This window comes from Vulpes vulpes, chromosome 12 (assembly GCF_048418805.1).
Source record: "Vulpes vulpes isolate BD-2025 chromosome 12, VulVul3, whole genome shotgun sequence".
NCBI classification, from domain to species: domain Eukaryota; kingdom Metazoa; phylum Chordata; class Mammalia; order Carnivora; family Canidae; genus Vulpes; species Vulpes vulpes.
In genome coordinates this window covers 131,713,602-131,733,688 of record NC_132791.1, presented here as the reverse complement: position 1 = coordinate 131,733,688, position 20,087 = coordinate 131,713,602, and the positions used below count along the sequence as shown (strand labels likewise).

At 50.5% G+C, this 20,087-nt stretch overlaps 2 protein-coding genes across 5 annotated transcripts in view; both read left to right on the top strand.

Moving 5' to 3' along the window:
- UBE2G1 (ubiquitin conjugating enzyme E2 G1) overlaps positions 1-10,234 on the top strand; it is a 101,756-nt gene extending 91,522 nt beyond the window's left edge. Inside the window, exon 6 of the mRNA XM_072729968.1 lies at positions 7,159-10,234. The gene's annotated coding sequence lies outside the window, so the exon portion shown is untranslated. The remainder of the gene's footprint in view (positions 1-7,158) is intronic.
- A 3,266-nt stretch (positions 10,235-13,500) lies between these two features.
- The window catches only part of ANKFY1 (ankyrin repeat and FYVE domain containing 1), an 82,780-nt gene continuing 76,193 nt past the window's right edge, over positions 13,501-20,087 (top strand). Inside the window, exon 1 of one of the 4 annotated variants that reach the window (XM_072729965.1) lies at positions 13,501-13,950. In XM_072729965.1, coding sequence (XP_072586066.1) covers positions 13,941-13,950 — 10 coding nt within the window. In that variant the 5' untranslated portion in view covers positions 13,501-13,940. Of the gene's footprint in view, positions 13,951-16,129; positions 16,467-20,087 lie in introns of those variants that run through there. The other 3 variants (XR_011995859.1, XR_011995858.1, XM_072729966.1) reach the window with 3 other exon arrangements.

The window sequence follows — 20,087 nt, the reverse complement described above, 5'->3', positions numbered from 1 at the left end:
TGTTTGTTGATTGTGTTCGTGGGGAAAGCCTGTCGGGGTGAACATGTGAGGTGGAATTGCTGAGGTAAGGGTCTGTGCACATCACGTTGGCTAAATAATGCCACATTTTCTCCAGAACGCTGCGTCTTGTTTGTATGTCTATTTATACTCCGAGTCTGGATCCTCTGCTCCACTTGCTATCAGCAGACTTCTGTGTCCATTTCCACTTGTAAGGGTGTGGAGTGAGCCCTCTGACGTGCATGGCCGGCCCAGCTGAGGGCCGGGTCACTTGTTAAGTCGTTTCTTCTGGGAAATTCCTATTCTCCTTTTAGCTTCTGGATTTGTATCCTGGTCGGTTCCCTTTCTTTGTGGTATTTCTGGATAAACAGAGTCTTTGTCTTTTTTTTTTTTTTTTAAAAAAAGAGTGATTGTGCATGCGTGCACATGAGCCGGGGGGAGGGAAAGAGTGTCATGCAGATGCTGCGCTGAGTGGGGAGCCCAGCACGGGGCTCAGCCTCACAACCCTGACATCATGACCTGAGCCGAAGTTAAGAGTTGGGCACTCAACCCCCTGAGCCACCAGGCACCCTGATGACAGAGATTTGTGACCTTAGTGCAGCTGGATTAGACATCTTGGTATGGAGTTGACTTTGTGTTCTGGTTTTTCCTGTCTTGTGAAAGTTTTGTGGTTTTGCTTTTGGTACATGTGTTGAAGCCACTGCAGTTGATTGGTGTGTGGTGTGAGGCAGGAGTTGGGCCCTGGTGCTCCTGGGTTAGACCGTGGCCTCATCGACTGTTGGCCGGTGGTCACCATGGATGTTCAGGGGCAATTGTGCTAGGAAATCGTGTTTATGGATGTGTTGGTGTATGTCTGATCTTACTGTTTTATTAGTTGGCTTTTCCTGTCCCGAAACTAGCATCACATTGTTTTACTTTTTATTATTTTTATGATGAACTATATCAAATGCAAAGGTGCAAATCAGAAATAAGGCTGAGTCTACCCACCCCTTGTTCTGTTTCCATGTTTAATATCCCTCGTTTCTCGAGACTCTGATCTACCTTTAGGTCTCCTTATAACAACCTGAAATGCTGACCAGTCTTCACAGTATTCCTGGTTTCCACCAGCTTGTTTGTGTCTAACCTGCTTATGTTTGGTTAAAATCCGGTCCCTAATTCATTACCACTGCACCTCCCCTTTCTCTCCCCTCTGCTCAGAGGTCTCTGTCTTCCCCCGTTTGGCCCCTGCTTCCCACCACCTTCCATCAAGTTATTCTTCATAGATTGCTGTCTGGGTCTGCTGGGCCTGAGCAGCTTTCCCTCGCTGCTGGGCCTGGACGCCTCTGCCTGCCCTGCTGTCTTCCGCTCAGCTCAGTGCGCTCAGTGCACTGGGTCTTGCGTGGATATGCCAATATCTTAGCCATTTCTTCCCCACAGGATTTCCCAGTCAGAGAGGAGTTGGAGGACGACAGAGATTTGCATATACTGAAGCCTCAAAAACAGTACTTTGTAAACTTAAGAAATAACCAACAATTTTATATTTATCATGGTAGTATATTGGAAATTTAGTTAAGTAAATAAATAAATACTAATGAGGGGCCACGAACACACATTGTTAGGTATTGTACATTCTCTCCTTCGCTAGTGGGATAAGGGTTGATGTTAGATCACAACATATACCTGTGCATAAAGTGTACTTATCTAGGTTAAAGTTCACTCGAGAAGATGGAGGCAGAGAAGTGTTGATTCAGGTCACCTCACTGTTCAGAACCGGGTAACTGTAAAACAGCGTGATGTACTGTGAATGATGACACGGAGCAGATGACTTGCAGGTAGGGAGTGAGGAGGCAGTAAGTGGATGTCTGGGCCTGCTCAGGTCAGCTCTGTACACGGGCTTCCCTGTCACAGGTCCTTGTCCGCCAGACACGCCGTGATGGCATATGCTGCTGCCCAGGCCATGGCAGCCGGAGTCCTTGACAGAGCAGAGTTTTAAATAAAATTAATACAGTGATTGTGGGAGTGGTTAGTGGTAGTTACTACTCCTAATCTGGTTGGGACTGTTTAAACTCAGGATTTTGTGTAAACGTGATCATCCTTGAAGTGTGTGTGTGTGTGTGTGTGTGTGTGTCTTGCGTTGATAAGAACCGAATACAGGAATTGGTACTTTGTTGTTGTTTTGAAGTCCATCGGGAGCCCTGTGTGGCTCACCTCTGGGCGGAGGCAGAGTGTCCTTGGGAAACACTGGCTGACTTGCTGGAGGTGCCGCACGTTCCCAGGCCCACCGGAGCCACGCTGGGAATTGCTCGTGTCCATCCATGTGTGCATGGGATGCTCCGGCCCTCACTCAGCAGGTGTTTGGGTGCCAGCCCTGAGGGAGGGAGTGCGTTTCCGGGCCCCCATACAGTGGCTTCTCCTGGTTGGGCCTCATCCCGGCCGCGCTCCTGTGGTGCAGCAGCTGCTCCCCTGACAGGGCATCCCCCTCCAAGGTGTGATGTGCTCCAAGCCTTAACTCAGCCACAGAGGGTGTTTGCTTACTCTTGTCGGCCACAGTGTGTTGCAGCTGGGAAATAAAGGCCACGATACATAGCTGAGCCACACATCTCTCTGGGTTAACTAAGATAAATCACTTGAAGATTGGACTTTGAAGAATTCACATCAAAGTCCATGAGTTAACTAATGTCTTCTGAAAGCAGGTCCGTGTTGTACTCATCACTGACCACGGAGCAGTGTGTGCAGCTGTGGGGTTGAGGTGCTGCGTGATTTTCACATGTGCTTGTCCTTACCTAACTGTCCCGTATGAGGCTGTTCGCAGAGGCCAGGTCTTGCCACCAGCATAGACACACTGGCCTGTCACTAGAACTCTTCGTAAAGGCTGGTTCTCTCCATGCCTTGTCAGCTTCTGCATGTCCTAGGAGAGTTGTGCTGTAGGAGGTGCATGTGAAGTAAAACCCCTGAGGTTAAACAAAAATAGATTCAAAATTGTTTTACAAAATCTATATCCAAATCCATGACTTGTGTTTTCTAAAAAACAGGGTATTACTGTTCAAGAACTTGATTCAGGCTTTATTTTTTAAAAAACTATGGTGAAAGCATGTAGGTTTGCCCCATTGCTAGTTCTTATGTGCACTGCAGTGTTGCTGTTTCCAGAGGCCAGGGCTCCAGGTGTGAGGCCGTGGGGTCCTCTGGCTCTGGCCCCCTCACAGTCGGCTTCCTCAGTGGTAACAGGTGAGGGGATGCAGAGTGGGGTGGCCTCCCATCCAAAAGGGAGCACCGTACCGGACTACCCACCGTGCTTGGTGCAGACGCACAGACGGCTTGCTCAGGCTGGTCCTTTTCCTGGGGTTGCCTGCATCCACCGGCAGGTCAGTGCAAAACCCGCTGCTGTGTGGGACCAAGGACGGCCTTGATGTACCTGCGCCCCCTGCCCCCCAGTCATTTCTCCTGCCGGATCTGGGTCCCGCTCTCTTGTGTTGGGAAGCACTTCTAGGAACTTTGCACAAATGCATCTCACCACCTGTTTCCCAGGGGCCCTGAGCTACAGCTAGGCCTGGTGTGGCCCAGCACAAGGAGGTCCAGCGCAGCTGCCGATGTGTGTGTGTGCAGGCCCCTGGTCCTCTCCCCCTAGTAAATGAGTGGGATTGTGAAGGAAACGCGTGGCTGGCCAGCTGCACGGGCTGTTGGCCGCGGCCCTGTTAGCCATCTGCAGGAAGTCCCCAAACCCAACTATTCTAGAACAAAATAAGGGAGAATATCAAGGTAGAGAAGGACTCATCAGGCTCGGAAATACCCAGAGAAGAGAAAAATCATAACTTTGACTACATCTGAACCAAAAACTTAAATATTACAAGACAGTGAACAAAAACAAATAGGAGACCTGGAACAGATAACTGTCGGGTGTTCAGGACTTGTCTCTAGCATCTACAGCAGCGTGGGCAAATCAATGAGGAAACAGGCAGTACAGAGGAGGGTGATCTGCAAGGTAATGAGAGGAACTGGAAAGAAGGCTGATCATCACACATTTGTCATCAGAAATGGGAAGCTGCGAGGAGGTGACATCAGAGCTGCTGGGTTGTCAAAGGTCAGAATGTCCCAGAAACCTGGGCACTGGTGAGGATTTGGGGAAATGTGCTTGGAATGCAGCGCGAGCAGAGGTGGCGCGTCAGCGCTGGGGAGCAGGTTGTTGGTATGGGGTGTGGCTGGAGACAAGTGGCTTGGCTCTGCAGACGTGCATTCACTGCCTGTGTTGCTGGCCGAAGTCTCAGAGGCCCCACAGCACAATAGGCTGGTTCAGGTGGCACTGTCGGCTGTTGTCTAGCAGTGCAGGGTGTGCCGTAGGCGAGTCACACATGCTTGCGGGTGGTTAGACCTCAAACAGCAGTCGAGCAGGAGAAGCCAGTTTGCGAATAAGAACTAATAGCAGCGAGTAGGACACGGTCCGTGGGAGTGACTCACGCGGGTGGTGTCCTTCCCGGCCATGGTGACAGAGAGGTTCTGTTAACACGGGAACTTGAAGAAATACACACAGTTCCTAGAACTTGCAGTGGTACCTGGGGAGCAAGAGTGCGGCACACAGGTGTCTGTGTCGGGCACACTGGGCACCTGCCCGCCCTCTTGCTGTGCTTCTCACGCAAGGTCACCCTTCCAGGAGTGTCTTCCGTCCTCACCCTGCGAGCCTGGCCGGCCTGTCACGGCCCCTCCTCTGCTCACCTGTCCTGTTGCAGGGATGGCGCAGACACGACAGCATGGCAACATGGAAGCCTGTCCATGAGAAAACGGCTCTCATGGTGCCCCGGTTCTGTCCCCAAGGGTCACCATGGACCGTAGCTTCATCTTCAGAACTCCGACTCCTCCCCTCATAGGTGTACACATGCCACGCCTGTGCCCCAGAGCATGTCTTAGGAATGTCATGTGGCCTCTGGATACCATGCTTGTTCCCTATGGTCTGTGTGTTGTGTTGTGATGCAGATGCGCTTTGACAGTCGTGTAATCTGGAGAAAGTGGGAGGTGACGCCCAGAGCAGGTGACTCTGAATCGCTTCGGTTCTTGTGCCTGGGGATGTGTCAGTCTCCTGCCATTGGCATCGGCGCTGTCGTCTTGGGAGAGCGTCACCGAGCCTGGCAGGGCACACAGCGCTGGCCTGGGGCTCCTGCCGGGACCGGAGTCTCCAGAGTCAGTGCAGGTGCCACTTATGAGGGCCAGGGACCACCCCTCTTGGCTGCCATGTGTCGCAGGATCCTCGTGGGTAGGGGAGACGTGGAGCCTTCAGGGGTGTTTGTGTGAGGGCAGCTCTCAATGAGGAGCGGTGGACATCACTGAACGCTGACTCTGCTGAAGAGGTACTTTCACTAGTACTCTTCTCATCAACTGTGGTTTTGTTCGGAGGCTCACCTGCCTGAACTGTGGTTTTTTTTTTTTTTTTTTACTTTTTAAAAAGATTTAACTTGTGTAGTCACATAGGAAATGGATTTAATTCCAGTTTTAGAAATAAATGTTAGAAAAAAAATGTTAGGCATTTAATGACTTTGAGCATCAGCCCCTCTGGAGCACTTTTCTTTTTAAAACTTTACGGAGGGGCAGCCCAGGTGGCTCAGCGGTTTAGCGCCTGCCTTTGGCCCAGGGCCTGATCCTGGAGTCCCAGAATCAAGTCCCACGTCAGGCTCCCTGCATGGAGCCTGCTTCTCCAACTCTGCCTGTGTCTCTGCGCCTCTCTCTCTCTATCTCATGAATAAATAAATAAAATCTTAAAAAAAAATAAAAAAAAAATAAAACTTTACGGAGAGACAGTTTTTAACTGATTTTTTTCATGGCCCTGAAATTTCTCATTCACTTCCTCGGGGGATGATTCTAGAATATCTTTTTTGAGCCCTGACAGATGAAGTGGACAGGGCCTGACTCAGGTGTGGTTTGGTCTTTGGAAAAACCTTCAAGTCACATCACCTGAGAGTCACACTGCCTGTTGTATCACGAGGTGTCTGTTTAAAGTCTTTGGATTTTCCAGCAAAATACGTGTGTGTGTTTTGTGTGTCTGGGCCGCGGAGGAGCTCGCGCCTGGTGTGCACCTGCTGTGCCAGAGGCTGCGCTGGCTGGGGGGAGCAGAGCCGAGGTTCTGCCTCAGGTTCTCGTGCCTGCGGACGTGTGAGTTTCCTGCCGTTGGCATCGTTTTGGGGAGGTGGTCCTCGTGCAGGGCACCTGGGGGCAGGCCCACTGTATGCTTTGGTGCACTTGAATTTGGGTGACGGTGAGGTTAGCAAATCCCTTCGGGGTTTAGAAGGCTTGCTGTGCTGTGGCTGACGTCGTTGTCCTAACCCGGCTGCCTGCTTAGGTTAGGAGCTGGACATTGTGCCCCCTGGGCCTCCGGTCATCTCGCGCTTGGCTTCTGTGTCCCTGGCACCATCGCAGCAGGCAGGGCAGGTGTGGGAGCATGTGCAGGGTGTTTGGGGCTCACAGTGGCACAGCAGTGGCTCTGACGCCCAGCCATCTTTGACCTACACTGGCTTCTGTTTTTAACTTTTGAACTGGAACCTTGTGTTTTTCTAACTTGTGGAGGAGGAAACCCTGCCCTGTACTAGCCGCGCCATGTGTCTCACACTTCTCTGTAATGTAGGGGGACGCATCTTTGTGTGGGGCTGAGGAACGTAGCATGAGGTAAGGCTGTGGGCTGGGCATAGGGATCTCGCATGTGGGCTGAGGGCGTGAGAGCACTGTGTGCAATGTATTGGAGACCATGGTTGGATCAGAGGGCTGTCCTGGGCTCGGAACCTACAGGGTTGGCTAAAACTCACCATGTTGAGACGTGTGGTGATCTTGTTTCTCTGAATCTGCCTTACAAGTTCCCACATCCCTTGACTTGCAAGTACTTCTGTGTTTGACTCCAGACGCAGCAGAATTCGAAGGACATTCGGGATGTTGAAAACAATGTCAGGTGGAAATGCTGCACGTCTGTGCTGTCCTGTGTGGTGTTCGCCACTCACAGTGAGCACGTGAAGGCGATTTTAAGTTGTATTCACTGTGATTTAAATTTGAAATAAAATGGCTGTATGTGATTACCATGTTGGACGAGCACAAGAGTGAGCTTAAAATGAAATTAAGAATTTGTCTCCAAAGAAATACAGGTAAAAATTTCTAATGAATGAATTCCTTTGTCGTTTGTGAAGTCATGTCATGCTGTTTGTTTCATTGTAGGTCTCCAACTGAGAAACATGGCACTGTTTTTCCTGCACTCTACCCACCTATTGCTGGACTTCTGTTGTAACAAGTTGGCGGACACTGGCTGGAGCTGGGCTGCAATAGAACACGCCAGTACCAGTGCTGACAAGAGCCTAACAAGTGCCAACTTACAGAGGATTACGCATTTTGAATTCTAATGAACTGTTTTAACCTTCAGGAAGAATTGTAAAGACCTGTACATAGCACAACATGATCCGGATAATATATATACATGTACATCCACAAATACACCTTGTACCAAATAATGCTTTCTTGTAGTAGAATAAGAATCGTGTAAATTCTAAAAGATTTTAGCAGGTTTTCTTTCCCTATTCATTGTTTCTTATCAGTTTAAAAAGACTCCTTAAAGCATGTCAGATGAAAAACAATTAGGATTAAAAGTTTCCATTTAATTTCCTTTAAACCATTGAGGCTTCATTAAACTCTTTTCACTTACTAAACTTTTGTATCTTCTTGTTTTGACATACCCCCCTTTGCTTTTCTCTCTTCTCTCTGCCAGAAAGTTTTCAAATCATTTAGTTCAAATACTGAAATACTTACTAAGCAACTACTTGATTTTTAGTGATGACTTCAGAGGAGTGGTCATCACTAGGTGCTGGTCCTTTTGTACTCTGGTTGCACCGTCTCTTGGATCGGGTGTAGCAATACCACATTTTGGCTGTTGAGAGCTCTTGGACTCACTCATTATCCCTGAGAACTAAAAAGAGTTGGTTCAGAATTCAATGTGCTGAAATTTGCCCCGGACAGTACAAAATTCTGGTCTGGTTTTGTTGTGCCCCCCCCCCCCCCCCCCCCCCCCCCCCGGGTGTTCAGGGTGGATGGACTAGTGTATGCAGCTGCAGGCTTTCTGCTTCACCTGTGGGTTTGCTCTTATAGACGCTGTGACCCCCGCCCGGCCCCTCTCCAAGGCCCCTTGTGTTTCTCTGCCTCTATTCTTCGATACTGCAGATTTTTCTCATGTATTGTACAAAGAAATTGCGATGTATATTTTCATGTAATTTGATTTTGGAATTCTGTCACCTTATGTAGTGAGTTCTTCCAAAATATAATTTGTTTTCCAATAATTGTCAAGTTGTTGGCTTTTATTGTATTGAATGAAGGTTATGATACTGAATGCCAGAGAAGTGCAGTTTAGAAAAATCTCAGGTTGATTCCTTATGCAAACAGACTTAATACTTGAAAATCCCATGGCCATGGCAGTGTGTGCATCAGGCTCCACCTAGGTTCTTCTGTGGCTCAGAGCACTGCAGGGTGTGAATGCTTTGCTGTTTGACACATAGATTCTGTCGCTGACATAGTGCGCTTGGATTTCATTACTGTTTGGGCAGAAGTATATACTTCATGTCATGTTTTATAAAGTAGCTTCAGGAAATGATGAGGCGAGTGTGCAGCGTGAGCGGCAGGCGCAGGTTCCCCTGTGTTGGGTGTGAGGTTGGGTTTGGGAAGTAGTCTTTGGCCTGGAAAGGACAGGATGTACCAGAGAGACATGAGACGGTACCAGAGGGGACATGATTCCGTGCAAATTGGTGCGTCTCTGCTCCGTGGGGCTTGGAGCGATGCTTGGGCAGAGTGGAGGGGTCCCTGCAAGTGGCCTGTCCTCTGTGGACCTGCATGTCCTTCTGGAGCAGAAGTAAGATGGTTGTGGATGTAGACACAGCAGAGTGATTTTTTTCTAAGTCCCTGTCTGTTCTTCACTTTGAGGCATAAAAACCCATAAATGTGTTAATGATTGAATGTGAAAATGGTTTGTTTTGACTCATTGCAGCAGATTTTTCTCCAGAACTTCATTTGTGACTTTTTTTTTCCTCCAAAGACTGTAAAACGTGTTGCCCCAAAGTGCTGGTACTGCACACCCGCCTGGGATTTGAACGCAGTCCCTCTTACTCTTACATCAGAAGCTTTGCATGGTTGCCGGTGGCAGAAGGGAGTCTGCATTTTGCTCTCCTCTTGCTGTGATTCTGTTAGTGATCTGTCAAGTTAAAACCCGGGGCTTGACTCTTCAGGGGGTAGCAAGTGACCGACTAACTCAGGGACAACTCTTACTGAACTCCAAGTGCCACCGTAACACAGGTACCTTGGCGTAACCGTGTGTGTTTTGGGGCTAGACAAAGGGGTTGAAGGGAGAGCCAGAAATGCGTGCCCCTCCCTTCACGCCCCTTCCTGCCTGGCGCCCTGGCATGCTGCACGTGGACACACAGGCCTTGGGAGGTGGTGTGACTTGCCCTCCTCCCCCAGGGGCGTCACCTGTGCCTTTCCCGTGTTCATCTGACAGTGCGAACCTCACACCTCCACGTTCGATCGTGACCCACTCTCAGGTGACACCAATTAGGTGGCCTTGGTGCCACTAGCGCCTCATCACTAGTGTGAGGCGAGTCCTCTCCGCTTTAGGAGAAGGCATCTTCTCCCCAGCTCTGTGCCCAACTGTCAACATCCACACCGTCCCCAGGGTTTTGGAGCTGTTGGCGGTTTCCCAAATTGACTCCCGAGTTCCTGTAAAGGCTTAGAGATTTCAGTCTGTGCTCATCACGGGATGATCTCCGTGGCTTTTCTGGCCTCATTTCTGTGAGTTTAAAATCCACGTGAGATTGGTTCCCTTGTCATTACGGGGCGGTCTCTCCGTGAGGCTGTTCCACTCGTTCTTTGACCACTTGGCTGTCCTGGTAACATTAATGGCCTTCATTCTCGGTCGTGAAATTTTATTCTGTGTGCTCACTCACCCTCCACAGATCTGCACATTTTGGGCTGTGGTACCTGTTATCTATTTTTGCCCGTCTGGTCTCCAGTTGGTGGAATTACCTTCCCTGTACCTGCCACTTCTCAGCATCTTTGAAATTTGACATAATGTTGCTTCATTCCAGCTTTTATTTCCCCTTTCTTTTCTTTTTTCTTTTTTTTTTTTTTAGTTCTGTAACTTGTTGATTGTATTTAACTATGTTGAGTTCTGTTGTGATGTTTGCTGTATTGTAAAGCACCTCCAACATGTTGGGGGGGGGTGCTCTGTAAATCAATAAATGATGACTTAGAGGCTGTATCACGAGCTATTTTGGTTTTAGGATGCAGGTCTCAAAAGCAAATTGTGGGATTATTTCCAAACAGCACATGATACCAAAAGGTCCATGGGAATCTTGATAAAGAATTCTTAAAACTTCAAAGAAGGAACCAGAGGGCGGGAGGTGGACTTCCAACCTGATGTGACAGTTTTAAAATTTCCAGCAGGGCCAAGCCCTACTCCTCACCACGTGGTACGCTTGCTAACACGGGGCCTTAGGTGAAATGAGCACGGGTTAGCGCATGTTTGGGGGATTTTGTCTGTAGCCTGAACTGGCTCTACAGAGACATAAGCTAGACAGTGAAGAACCTAGACTGGAGTGTGAGCCGGAAGAGACTGCCGGCGCCCTCCACGATGCCATCTCTGTCCTCTACATGGATGGGCACATGTGGCCCAAATACCTGCCCAGGATCACTTAGCAAGTTAATGGCACAAAGGAACAAGACTGAATACTTTTTCTTTATTTTCTTACTAGGATGTCACAGTCTGGCCTTCACCCTGCACCCTCACGTGCAGTTCCCGAGGGTGTATCTGTTGGGACGCACACTACCCATGGCTGCATGGCCTCCTCCTCCTCCCAGAGAAAGGGATGAAAAGCCAGATCCCTAATCAGAGCTGAGTTAGAGACCAGAAGAAAATCCTTGAGAGCAGATTGGAGATCATTACCAAAATTTAATTTTCCTGATATATACATTTGAAATAAATTATAGAAGAGTCCAGATGATGTCCCTGCACCTCAGATGCCAGTTTTATGCACAATCCTCTGCCCAAGGTTAGAGCAAACAAGCTGCTTCAATTGCAGAGAAACAGGTGTTTGCCTAGGTAGGTCTACTGTCCTAGGGGGAAGGACCTTTCTGGGGAAGGACCCGCTGATTTTCCCTGTTCCCCCTCATAAACACAGGCCTTTCTTTTTTAAAAAAATATTTATCTATTCAGAGAGAGAGGGGCAGAGACACAGGTAGAGGAAGAAGCAGGCTCCATGCAGGAAGCCCGACATGGGACTCGATCCCAGGTCTCCAGGATCATACCCCGGACTGCAGGCGGTGCTAAACTGCTGCCCAAACACAGGCCTTTCTAACAGGTATTCACTTTGTGAGCAAATTACTTCCAGGAGAAGGTACTTACAGTTGCTTGGTCTCAGATGTGTGTGACATAGCAGCCAGGGTAGCGCCAGGGTTTCCGTTGTGGTTTTGTTTCTGAATCCGCGTGCCCCACAGAACAGTGGTAAAATGATGGGAACGTTTGGAGTCCTGTCCACTAAATCAAGAAGCAGACACGTCCTAGATGCAGGAGCTGCACAGAAGGTTCCAGTAAGGTGCTTAAGTTTTCTCCCTTCCCGGGAGGAGTGAGCGTGATGGCGCTATGTGTTCACATCTCCTTTATCCCTCGTGGCCCAGAAGTCAGACTCCTGTTGTTTGAGCTTCTGCTTTGTAGCAGGCTCATGCCCTGTGTGCTCTGTGACAGACACAGTCCTGTTCTCACAGGGATCCTCCAGAGCAAGTGTAGAGTGAGCACGTTTGGGTGGGGACCTAGCTCCACAACCCTGCCCACATATAGGTGCTACTACCCTGTTCATGGGAGGACCAGCCCAATGATCCTCCTCCCCTTTTTACCGTGACGTGGCGCTCTTCCCCCAGAAAGAGTCTGCTCCCTGGTGCCCCAGAGGCAGCCAGCATTTATGTTCCTGCACCTGGTGTTTCCAGTGGGGACCACCCCACACTAGGCTCCACACTAGGCTCCTCTTCCTCCTAGCAAGACCTGGGCCAGGTCTCCAGTGAACTCTGTTCTAGTGCTCAGGTTTTTCCGAACGTCTATATTTCGGGTTGCTCTAAAGTTGGGAGCACCCCTGAAGCCCATGGGGTGTTGAGTTAGGTCACCAAGTGCGAGAGATGCCCTGTGTCCCAGGCTGGACTCAGAAGGCCCCTCCGTAGCTCGGGGGTTTCGAGCCAGTAAGAGTCTACTGGGAAGACAAGGCCCAGGGTCAGGTTCTGTTAGGTGCCTCTCAGAGGGGTGCGCTTGCTGCTGATGGAGGCTATGAGCAGGAGCCCTCTAGCCCTCGATGAGTTTCCATTTGGCTGTGGGCACCTAGGCCACGGGAAGGGCACGTGTTGGTCTCTCCCCGCACTGTGCTGCTCCGTGGTGTCTACCACCTTCTCTTGGGTGCACCGTGGGTTCTAGTCTCGCTCCGCACTGAACCCGCTGCAGAGCCTAAGAGGGCAGCATGAGCTGGCAGGGACATCACCTGCTGAGCCAGACGTGACCCTGGTCCTCCCGACTGTGGGTCCCAGCCCACAGAGCTCAGGGCTCATCAACCACGAGCTCCTGCTGTTTGCCTGACCCCCCGCTGCTGGGGACATCAGCTCTGATGATTCCTCCTAAACACTTGCACATCACCAGAAAGTGTTTGTAGGGCACTCTTAGGTAGACAGGCCACTTGTGGCTGTTGAAGGCCGGCCTGAGGACCCTGGGGGCCCACCGTCGGGCACACCTCCCACCATGCTTGCCAGGCAGCAGGGGTGAGATCTGGCACCGCCCATGCAGCCTAGACCACCTGCTGTGCCCGGCTGGTGCCAGGTTGCCCTGCCTTCTCCGTCTGTCCCACTGCTGCGCAGACGTGGTCCCGACACGTCGTGACGCCCCTTCTTCCATCTCCCTGGAGCCCCTCTGCCACAGTCCCTCTTCCTCAGAACTTGAACCCCATGACCCTTTGTTTCCATGATCCAAACCCCACATTCCTTCTCCACACACCTAGTAATGCTCCTAGGAGTGACCCCAAGTAGCACCTAAGGCTTCCTCCTTCCTGACCTCAACCCCAATCCCTGACTTCAGGCTTTTCATCCCCTGCAGCTGGTGTGTTTCACTCCCTGCCCTGGACTTCATTGCATGCCAGTGCTGCCCAGCTTAGGGGCTTTGCTGTGTCATCCTGACGCAGGGCCCACACTGGCCCTCGACCTCCCTGGGACCTGGGTCTCACGGCCCTACACCTGCCTCTCCCAGGTCTGCGCTTGAGCTGTCTGCCCCCGCACTCTCAGCTGCTGGCTGTGGAGGGAAGGCCCCAAGCCAGGCCAGCACTGTCAGCTAGGCTGGGTTTCTGCTCAGAGGTCGCCGTGTGCAGGTGCACAGAACACCCTGGGGGGGGGCTGCCCCGCCCGGCGTCCCTTCCCAGGTCTCCCGGCTCCGCCTGACCCCAACCCCGAGCTGACGTCATCAGGGGATGTGATGCCTCTCTGCCCTTCACATCCACTTGCGTGGGCTTTAAAGGGCTAAGCCATGGCCTCTTCTCCCTGCTGGGGTCCTCGGTGGGATGCATCGTGGGGTCTGTGGGGGGTTTCCGCAGTGGGGTGCACCGTGGGGTCCGCCGTGAGTCCCCGGCTGAGTTCCTGTGGCCTCTCCCGCTGCCCCAGCCCCTTCCTGCTGGTCACAAACGCGCCTGGAGACCTCCACCCCCTCCGGACCGTCCCCGGCCGGGTTTGTGCTGGCAGTTGCGCGGCCGCCGCGTGCACCCTGCTCGGACCGGGTCCGGGGCCGCCGGTCCAGCCTCGAAGGCGCGAGGGGAGGAGAGACCGCCTTGCTCCCCGCCCGCCCCCGAGACTCTCGCGAGACCCGCGGGCTCCTGTCAGCGTCCCGGCGGCGCGGCGCGGCGCGGCGCGGCGCACTTCTCGCGAGACTGCGGCAGGGCCGGCCCGACATGGCGGAAGGTAGGGTGTGTGCGGGGCCGCGCGGAGAGGCGCCGGGCGGGGCGGGGCGGAGCGGGCGGGCCGGCGGGGCGACGCGGGCCTCGGGGGCCGGCCGGGCGGGGGGCTCGCGGGGGGCTCGTGGGGGCGCGGGGGGGCTCGCGGGCCGTCCCGCCCAGGCCGTGCGGGCGGCGCGGGCCGGCAGCCCTGGCGCGGTGCTGAGGCGACGCCCCTCTGGCGCCAGTGACCCCGCGGGCCGCGGCGGCTGCGGGCGGGATCCCGGGCGGGCGGGCGCCGCAGCCCCGCGGGCAGCCGAAGGGGGCAGCCGGGGCCGTGTCTCCGTGTGTGTGCGGGCGGCGAGGTGGCGTCCGGGTGGGGGCCCGGAGCCGGGGGCGCCCGCTGCTGTTGCCGTCGCCCCGCGGTGGCGCGCTCGGGCCGGGCTCCTCCCGGGACTCGCCGCGCGCCCAGCGAGCGCGGTGGCTGCTCACCAGCCGCGTTGTGGGCCGGGAGCTGCGCCTGCACCGAGCCGTCCCCCTCGGACCCCCCGCGGGCGGCCAGGGTCTCTCGCAGGCCTTTCCCGTCGGGACCGGACCTGGGAGCAGGCTCGTGCAGGGGCCAGGGCGGGGGTCGCGGCTGAGCGTGGCGGGAAGCAGGGGAGGAGTGAAAGGAACGAGGGCCGGCGAGGGTGTGCAGCGAAGCTAGCTCGAAGCCAGCTCGGGATAAACCGCGGGTCACATCGACGACGTTGCCGGCTGGTGGTTGGGCACAGCGGGAAGGGCAGGGCGGGGTGTGTGAGGCGGGGACGGGGGTGCGGCGGGGCTTGCGGGTGTCCTGCGGGGTACAGATGGTGCCACTGCCCCACCTTGCGTCGGGCTCCCGCCACGCGGACCTCCTGCAGGCTGGGCACACGGATGAGTGGAGTTCCCTGCGGGGGCCTCGACACGAGCCTCCGGGGAGCCCTTCGTCCCCGCGGTTAAGTTGGCCCGGGATGATGGAGAGGGGAGTACAGGCCTGAGATTCTGACCTGACAGCTTCTCTTTTATTACCTTTATTTGTGTTTGAGTTTTCTGGCCTGTGTTGTGATTGAAGATTTTGGGAAACAGTGTTGCAAAACTTTGACGAGGAAGATCTGCGTAGGGCATCGAAGGTGTTACGCGAAGGAAGGCGAGAGTTGGGAGAAAGTCTTGGCGCTGTTGAGTCCTGCTTGCGCGTTAGTCAGCATTTGTCAGAGCTGGCTACCCTTGTTTTGAAATACTCATTTAAATATAAACGAATAGAAATCTGTGTCATGGAAGAGTGAGATTATCTGTGAGCGCGCCCTGTGGGAACTTCTGATAATGGTTTTGTCTGGGGGTGGAGTGTGTGAGCTGTGGGAAGTAGTGCCTAGGAGTATAAACAGAACCCGAGGACGCTGAGTGGACAGTTCTCTTCCGCTGTGACTCTTCTAGTATCAGCCTTTTTTCCCCTTCTGTGCGTCCATGGGTATTGGTTTGACCGATGTATTTAGCTAAAATCTGTCCTAATATTACTTTCCTTTTTCACTCTACATGTGCAGCTATCCTACTAATATAAACTTGCTTCATCAGTCAAAAAAGTCCTTCCTATTTGGACTTCCTGGTTTTACTTTTTCTCCTTGATCTTGCTTCCTCACAGCCTACTTTTAAAGTTTCCAGTGTTCCCTTTAAGGATTTCTTTTTTTTTTTTTTTTAAATTTTTTTATTTATTTATGATAGTCACACAGAGAGAAAGAGAGAGGCAGAGACACAGGCTGAGGGAGAAGCAGGCTCCATGCACCGGGAGCCCGACGTGGGATTCGATCCCGGGTCTCCAGGATCGCACCCTGGGCCAAAGGCAGGCGCCAAACCGCTGGGCCACCCAGGGATCCCCTGTTCCCTTTAAAACGTATAATCAGGGCAGCCCTGGTGGCTCAGCGGTTTAGCGCTGCCTGTGGCCCAGGGTGTGATCCTGGAGTCCCGGGATCAAGTCCCACATTGGGCTCCCTGCATGGAGCCTGCTTCTCCCTCTGCCTGTGTCTCTGCCTCTCTCTCTCTGTGTATATCTCTCACGAACAAATAAATAAAATCTCAAATAAATAAATAAATAAATAAATAAATAAATAAGATCATGTCTCTTTCACTCTTCTCAGTGTGCCTACCCCTGCATACCCCACTCTCCACTCATGGCTCTCCGTGATATTAAAATATATTACAAAGCCTTCCAGTGCCCTGCAACTCCCAACAGGGTCTGGCCCTGCAACACTATTTCCTACTTCTCATTGCCGTGTTCTCACCACTAACTTCCTTGTTCTTTGTACATTCCCGGTGCTTGTATCTCTCCATCTTTGTCCTTGCAGCTCTCTTGGCCTGGAACAGTCTCGGTTTCTGCATACAGCTCACTGACTTATTTGGTTCACTTCTGTCACCAGCAGTACCTGTTCACTTTCTCCTTGAGGATTTTTTTCCCCCCACAAAGAAAGAAAGCTTATCCATTGACTGCGGTGGCTATGGATGTGCGGAAGAGAGATCCAGGGTTCCTGCAAGGCAAGTTGGCTCTGGTTGAGACGTCATCATGATTTATTTACATCATGCCCAACAAAATGAGAAATTCCTGTGTCAGTCTTTCTCTTGTTGAATTGGAGTAGGCCAAGGATCTGGGGTATTTTTTGAACTCTACCTTGTTAGGCCCTGTGGGTAGAGGATGGGATGAGCTTGGAGTAGGAGGAGGGAGAAGCAGTGGTAGTTAAAGCAGAGTAGCCAGACCTAGAGCTTCTTCACAGAGAACTCTGCAGTCTGTGAGGGGAGGTGAAATGCATGTGTGTAAGAAACTGTATTGTAAAGGAGAAGGTGAAGATGCTAGGAGTTAACTGAAAATTCAGATGGGAAGAGGCTTTGTAGGAAAGTGGTAAAGGGGGTTTGTTTTGGGTGGTGAGGGAAGGCCTTTGCTGCAGGAGATAGTGTTTGAGATGTAATGTGGAAAATAGACCTCTTTTGGACATGGAGAAATGGGAGTGGGAAGAGGTCACTCTTCTTGGTGGAAGGAGTAGTGGGATATGAGGCAGATTATGAAGGATGGGTTAAGCATTTGGATTTTACTCTGTAGGCCATGGAGTGAGGCCTCTGAGTGATATCAGCCAAGGTAGTGACATGACTAGAGTCGTTGGAGGCACGTGGGCATGTCTACAGGGTAGACGATGGATCTGGGAGGAGGCCGTCACAGTTGGTGAGGAGTTCTTTGGTAAGGAGCATTGGGGCTGATATGAGTGAGACTTACAGAAGGTATAAAACACAGGACTTTCGAAGCCTGTTTTTATGTTGACAAGAGAGATATCAAAGATGATTCAAGGCTTCTGGGTCTGGATGACTCAGAGAATGGCTGTTAGGAGGAGGAACAGATTCGGGAGCAAATATCTTGACCTCTGTTTTGGACATACTTTGCCGTGTCCAATGCTTGTCTCTTAGCAGGCAATGAGAAGCATTTCCGGTCCGACTGGCATTTGGGTGAAAATTAGCTAGGTAACTAATATTTATTGCATATCTCTTATGAAGCCACCCCTATGACCAAGGCTCCACAGAGTGAGGTTTTGAAGGCTGTGTGTCATGCCACTGACATGTAGATGAGACTGCATGATGTGTAGATGAGATTTCACAGAGCTGGGTTACATTCAGGAAAGTGTATTTCATTTCTGTTAGGTGCAAGCTGCTGTGCCAGGCGTGACAGAGTGAGCAAGACACAGTCTTAGCCTTGACGGGTGTGTGGAGCAGACAGTCACAGTTTCTCAGAAAAGCATGCGTATTGTGTTTTATAGTCACGGATATTGTCCAGCCACACTCTGAAGTAGGTGACCTACATTCCATCGCCAAACCTTTGGGTCCCGTGAAGCTCTCATACGCGTTCCTTTCTGTCTGCTGCCTTTCCATTGATTCAGACGAGCGGCTCTTCACACAGAGAACCCTGCACATTGGAATCATCTGGGGAACTTTTAAAAACCTGGATTTATGCATCACTCACCTCAGGGAAGAGCAACATAGCCCATAAAACATTTTCTTCAAACTGAGTAATTATTGAATAAAACATGGTTTTACTGAATCAGTTTTTTAAACAGATATGTTTATGTATATATGTGTATCTATGTTTATATAGATATACATGAAATAAGGTAATATTTCTTATCTAACAAAAGAGTCCTGGGTAGTTAATTTTTATCTGTAACTAAAGTAAAAGGATTTTTTAAAGCAGGCGTTGGTTAAACGATGGCTTTTGTACTTTGTGAAAGCATCAAGGCAGTTATAATTGCTAGAATTTTTAAAAAGTGTATAAAGTCAGGATATGAATTATCTCTTAGCACCATCATATTTTTAGTAATATCCAAATGGTGTGTGTGAGAGAGAGAAGCAGGCAGGTGCAGACTAGCAGGGTCCTGTGGCCCTGACTGGTCCTTTGCGTGTTCCAGATGGTACTAACTGCCTCTTCCCCTTTTCCTTTCCAGGAGGCCATGTTGTGAACCTGAGTTCTCAACAGTAAATTACTTTGTAATTCTTACTTCATATTCTCTGTTGCATGATTGTTCTACAGTTAGCACTCTTGATTAATGAATAGATATGAACCCCTGTGAAGGAAAATTTCCTTCTGCTCTGGGAGGGGTTTAAAAAATCATAGTGGTGGTAATTCATCACTGGGGAGGAGCTTTTATCTGTTCTGATGCTGGTAAGGAAGATAGTAGGTTCTGAGAAGTTGATATTTTAATGAAATACTGTTATTGTGGAAGACCCTAATATATGCCTGAAACAACAGGTATTCTTATAGCTTTCAACATAGGATTTTTTTTTCAAAATAGGATTTAAAAAAAAATTATTTATTTATTCATGAGAGACCCAGAGAGAGGCAGAGACCCAGGCAGAGGGAGAAACAGGCCCTATGCAGGAAGCCCAATGTGGGACTCGACCCCAGGACCACACCCCAAGTCAAAGGCAGACGCTCAACTGCTGAGCCACCCTGGCGTCTCTCAAAATAGAATGTTATCATAGCTTTTACAATTATTTTTTCTTTTATCTCATGGACATGGTTAAAGCAGAGTAGGAATAATGTCATTTAGTCAGTAAAGAATTGTACAAATAACCCTAACTCACTGGTAAAATTGGCACTGGAATTAGAACTAGAGAATTGTGAAGAAAGGAAATAGCAAGATATTTTTTTTTTTTAATTATTTATTTATTTATTTATTTATGATAGTCACAGAGAGAGAGAGACAGAGGCAGAGACACAGGCGGAGGGAGAAGCAGGCCCCATGCACCGGGAGCCTGATGTGGGATTCGATCCGGGGTCTCCAGGATCTCGCCCTGGGCCAAAGGCAGGCGCCAAACCGCTGCGCCACCCAGGGATCCCCGCAAGATATTGTTAATCTAAAAAGACTTGATGAGTACAGTTTGGGTTAGAATCAGAGTAAGCAGAGGGACATAGAAATTGCATTTAGAATGGGGAATGGGAAGAACATATTTAATTCCTGGTTAATGAATTAACAATACATGTTTTTTGCTGTCCTGATATTGGAGCTGAAATTAGGCAGCGTGGTACAGTGGGATGAGCAAGGGCTTTGGCTTGAGATCTTGAGTCTTAGGTTAGTCTCCTGCTAATTGTATAATTTTAGACAATCCGTTGAATCGAAGTGAATTCTGTTTGTACTGTTTGGAATACATATGAGAGAATTAACTGCAATAGGAAACATAAATATTAATTCCTCTTTCTATTGCAAAGTGTTACAAAACTGTACATTTTATGTACTGTGTAAAACTTTGCTGTTGACCCTAATCCAGCAAGAAGCTGCTAGGGCTTTAGAATTTTTTACTGTGCATAATCTTTTTTTTTTGGTAAGGGTAAATGTATTAGTTTTCTAGGGCTGATGTAACACGTTTCCCCAAACTGGGGGAAGGGGGGTGCTTAAAACAACAATTGTATTCCTCATGGTTCTGGAGGCCAGAAGTCTAAAATCAGTGTCACTAGGCTGAAAGGAGAGTGTCACCCAGGCCATACTCTCCCTTGGGAGAGAATGTGTTCCTTTCTTCCTTCCGCTTCCAGGGCTGCTGGCATTCCTTAGCTTGTCAATCCTCAAGGCTAGCATCTCCATTTCTCTCTTCTGTCTTCATATGGCCTTTCCTCTGTTAGAG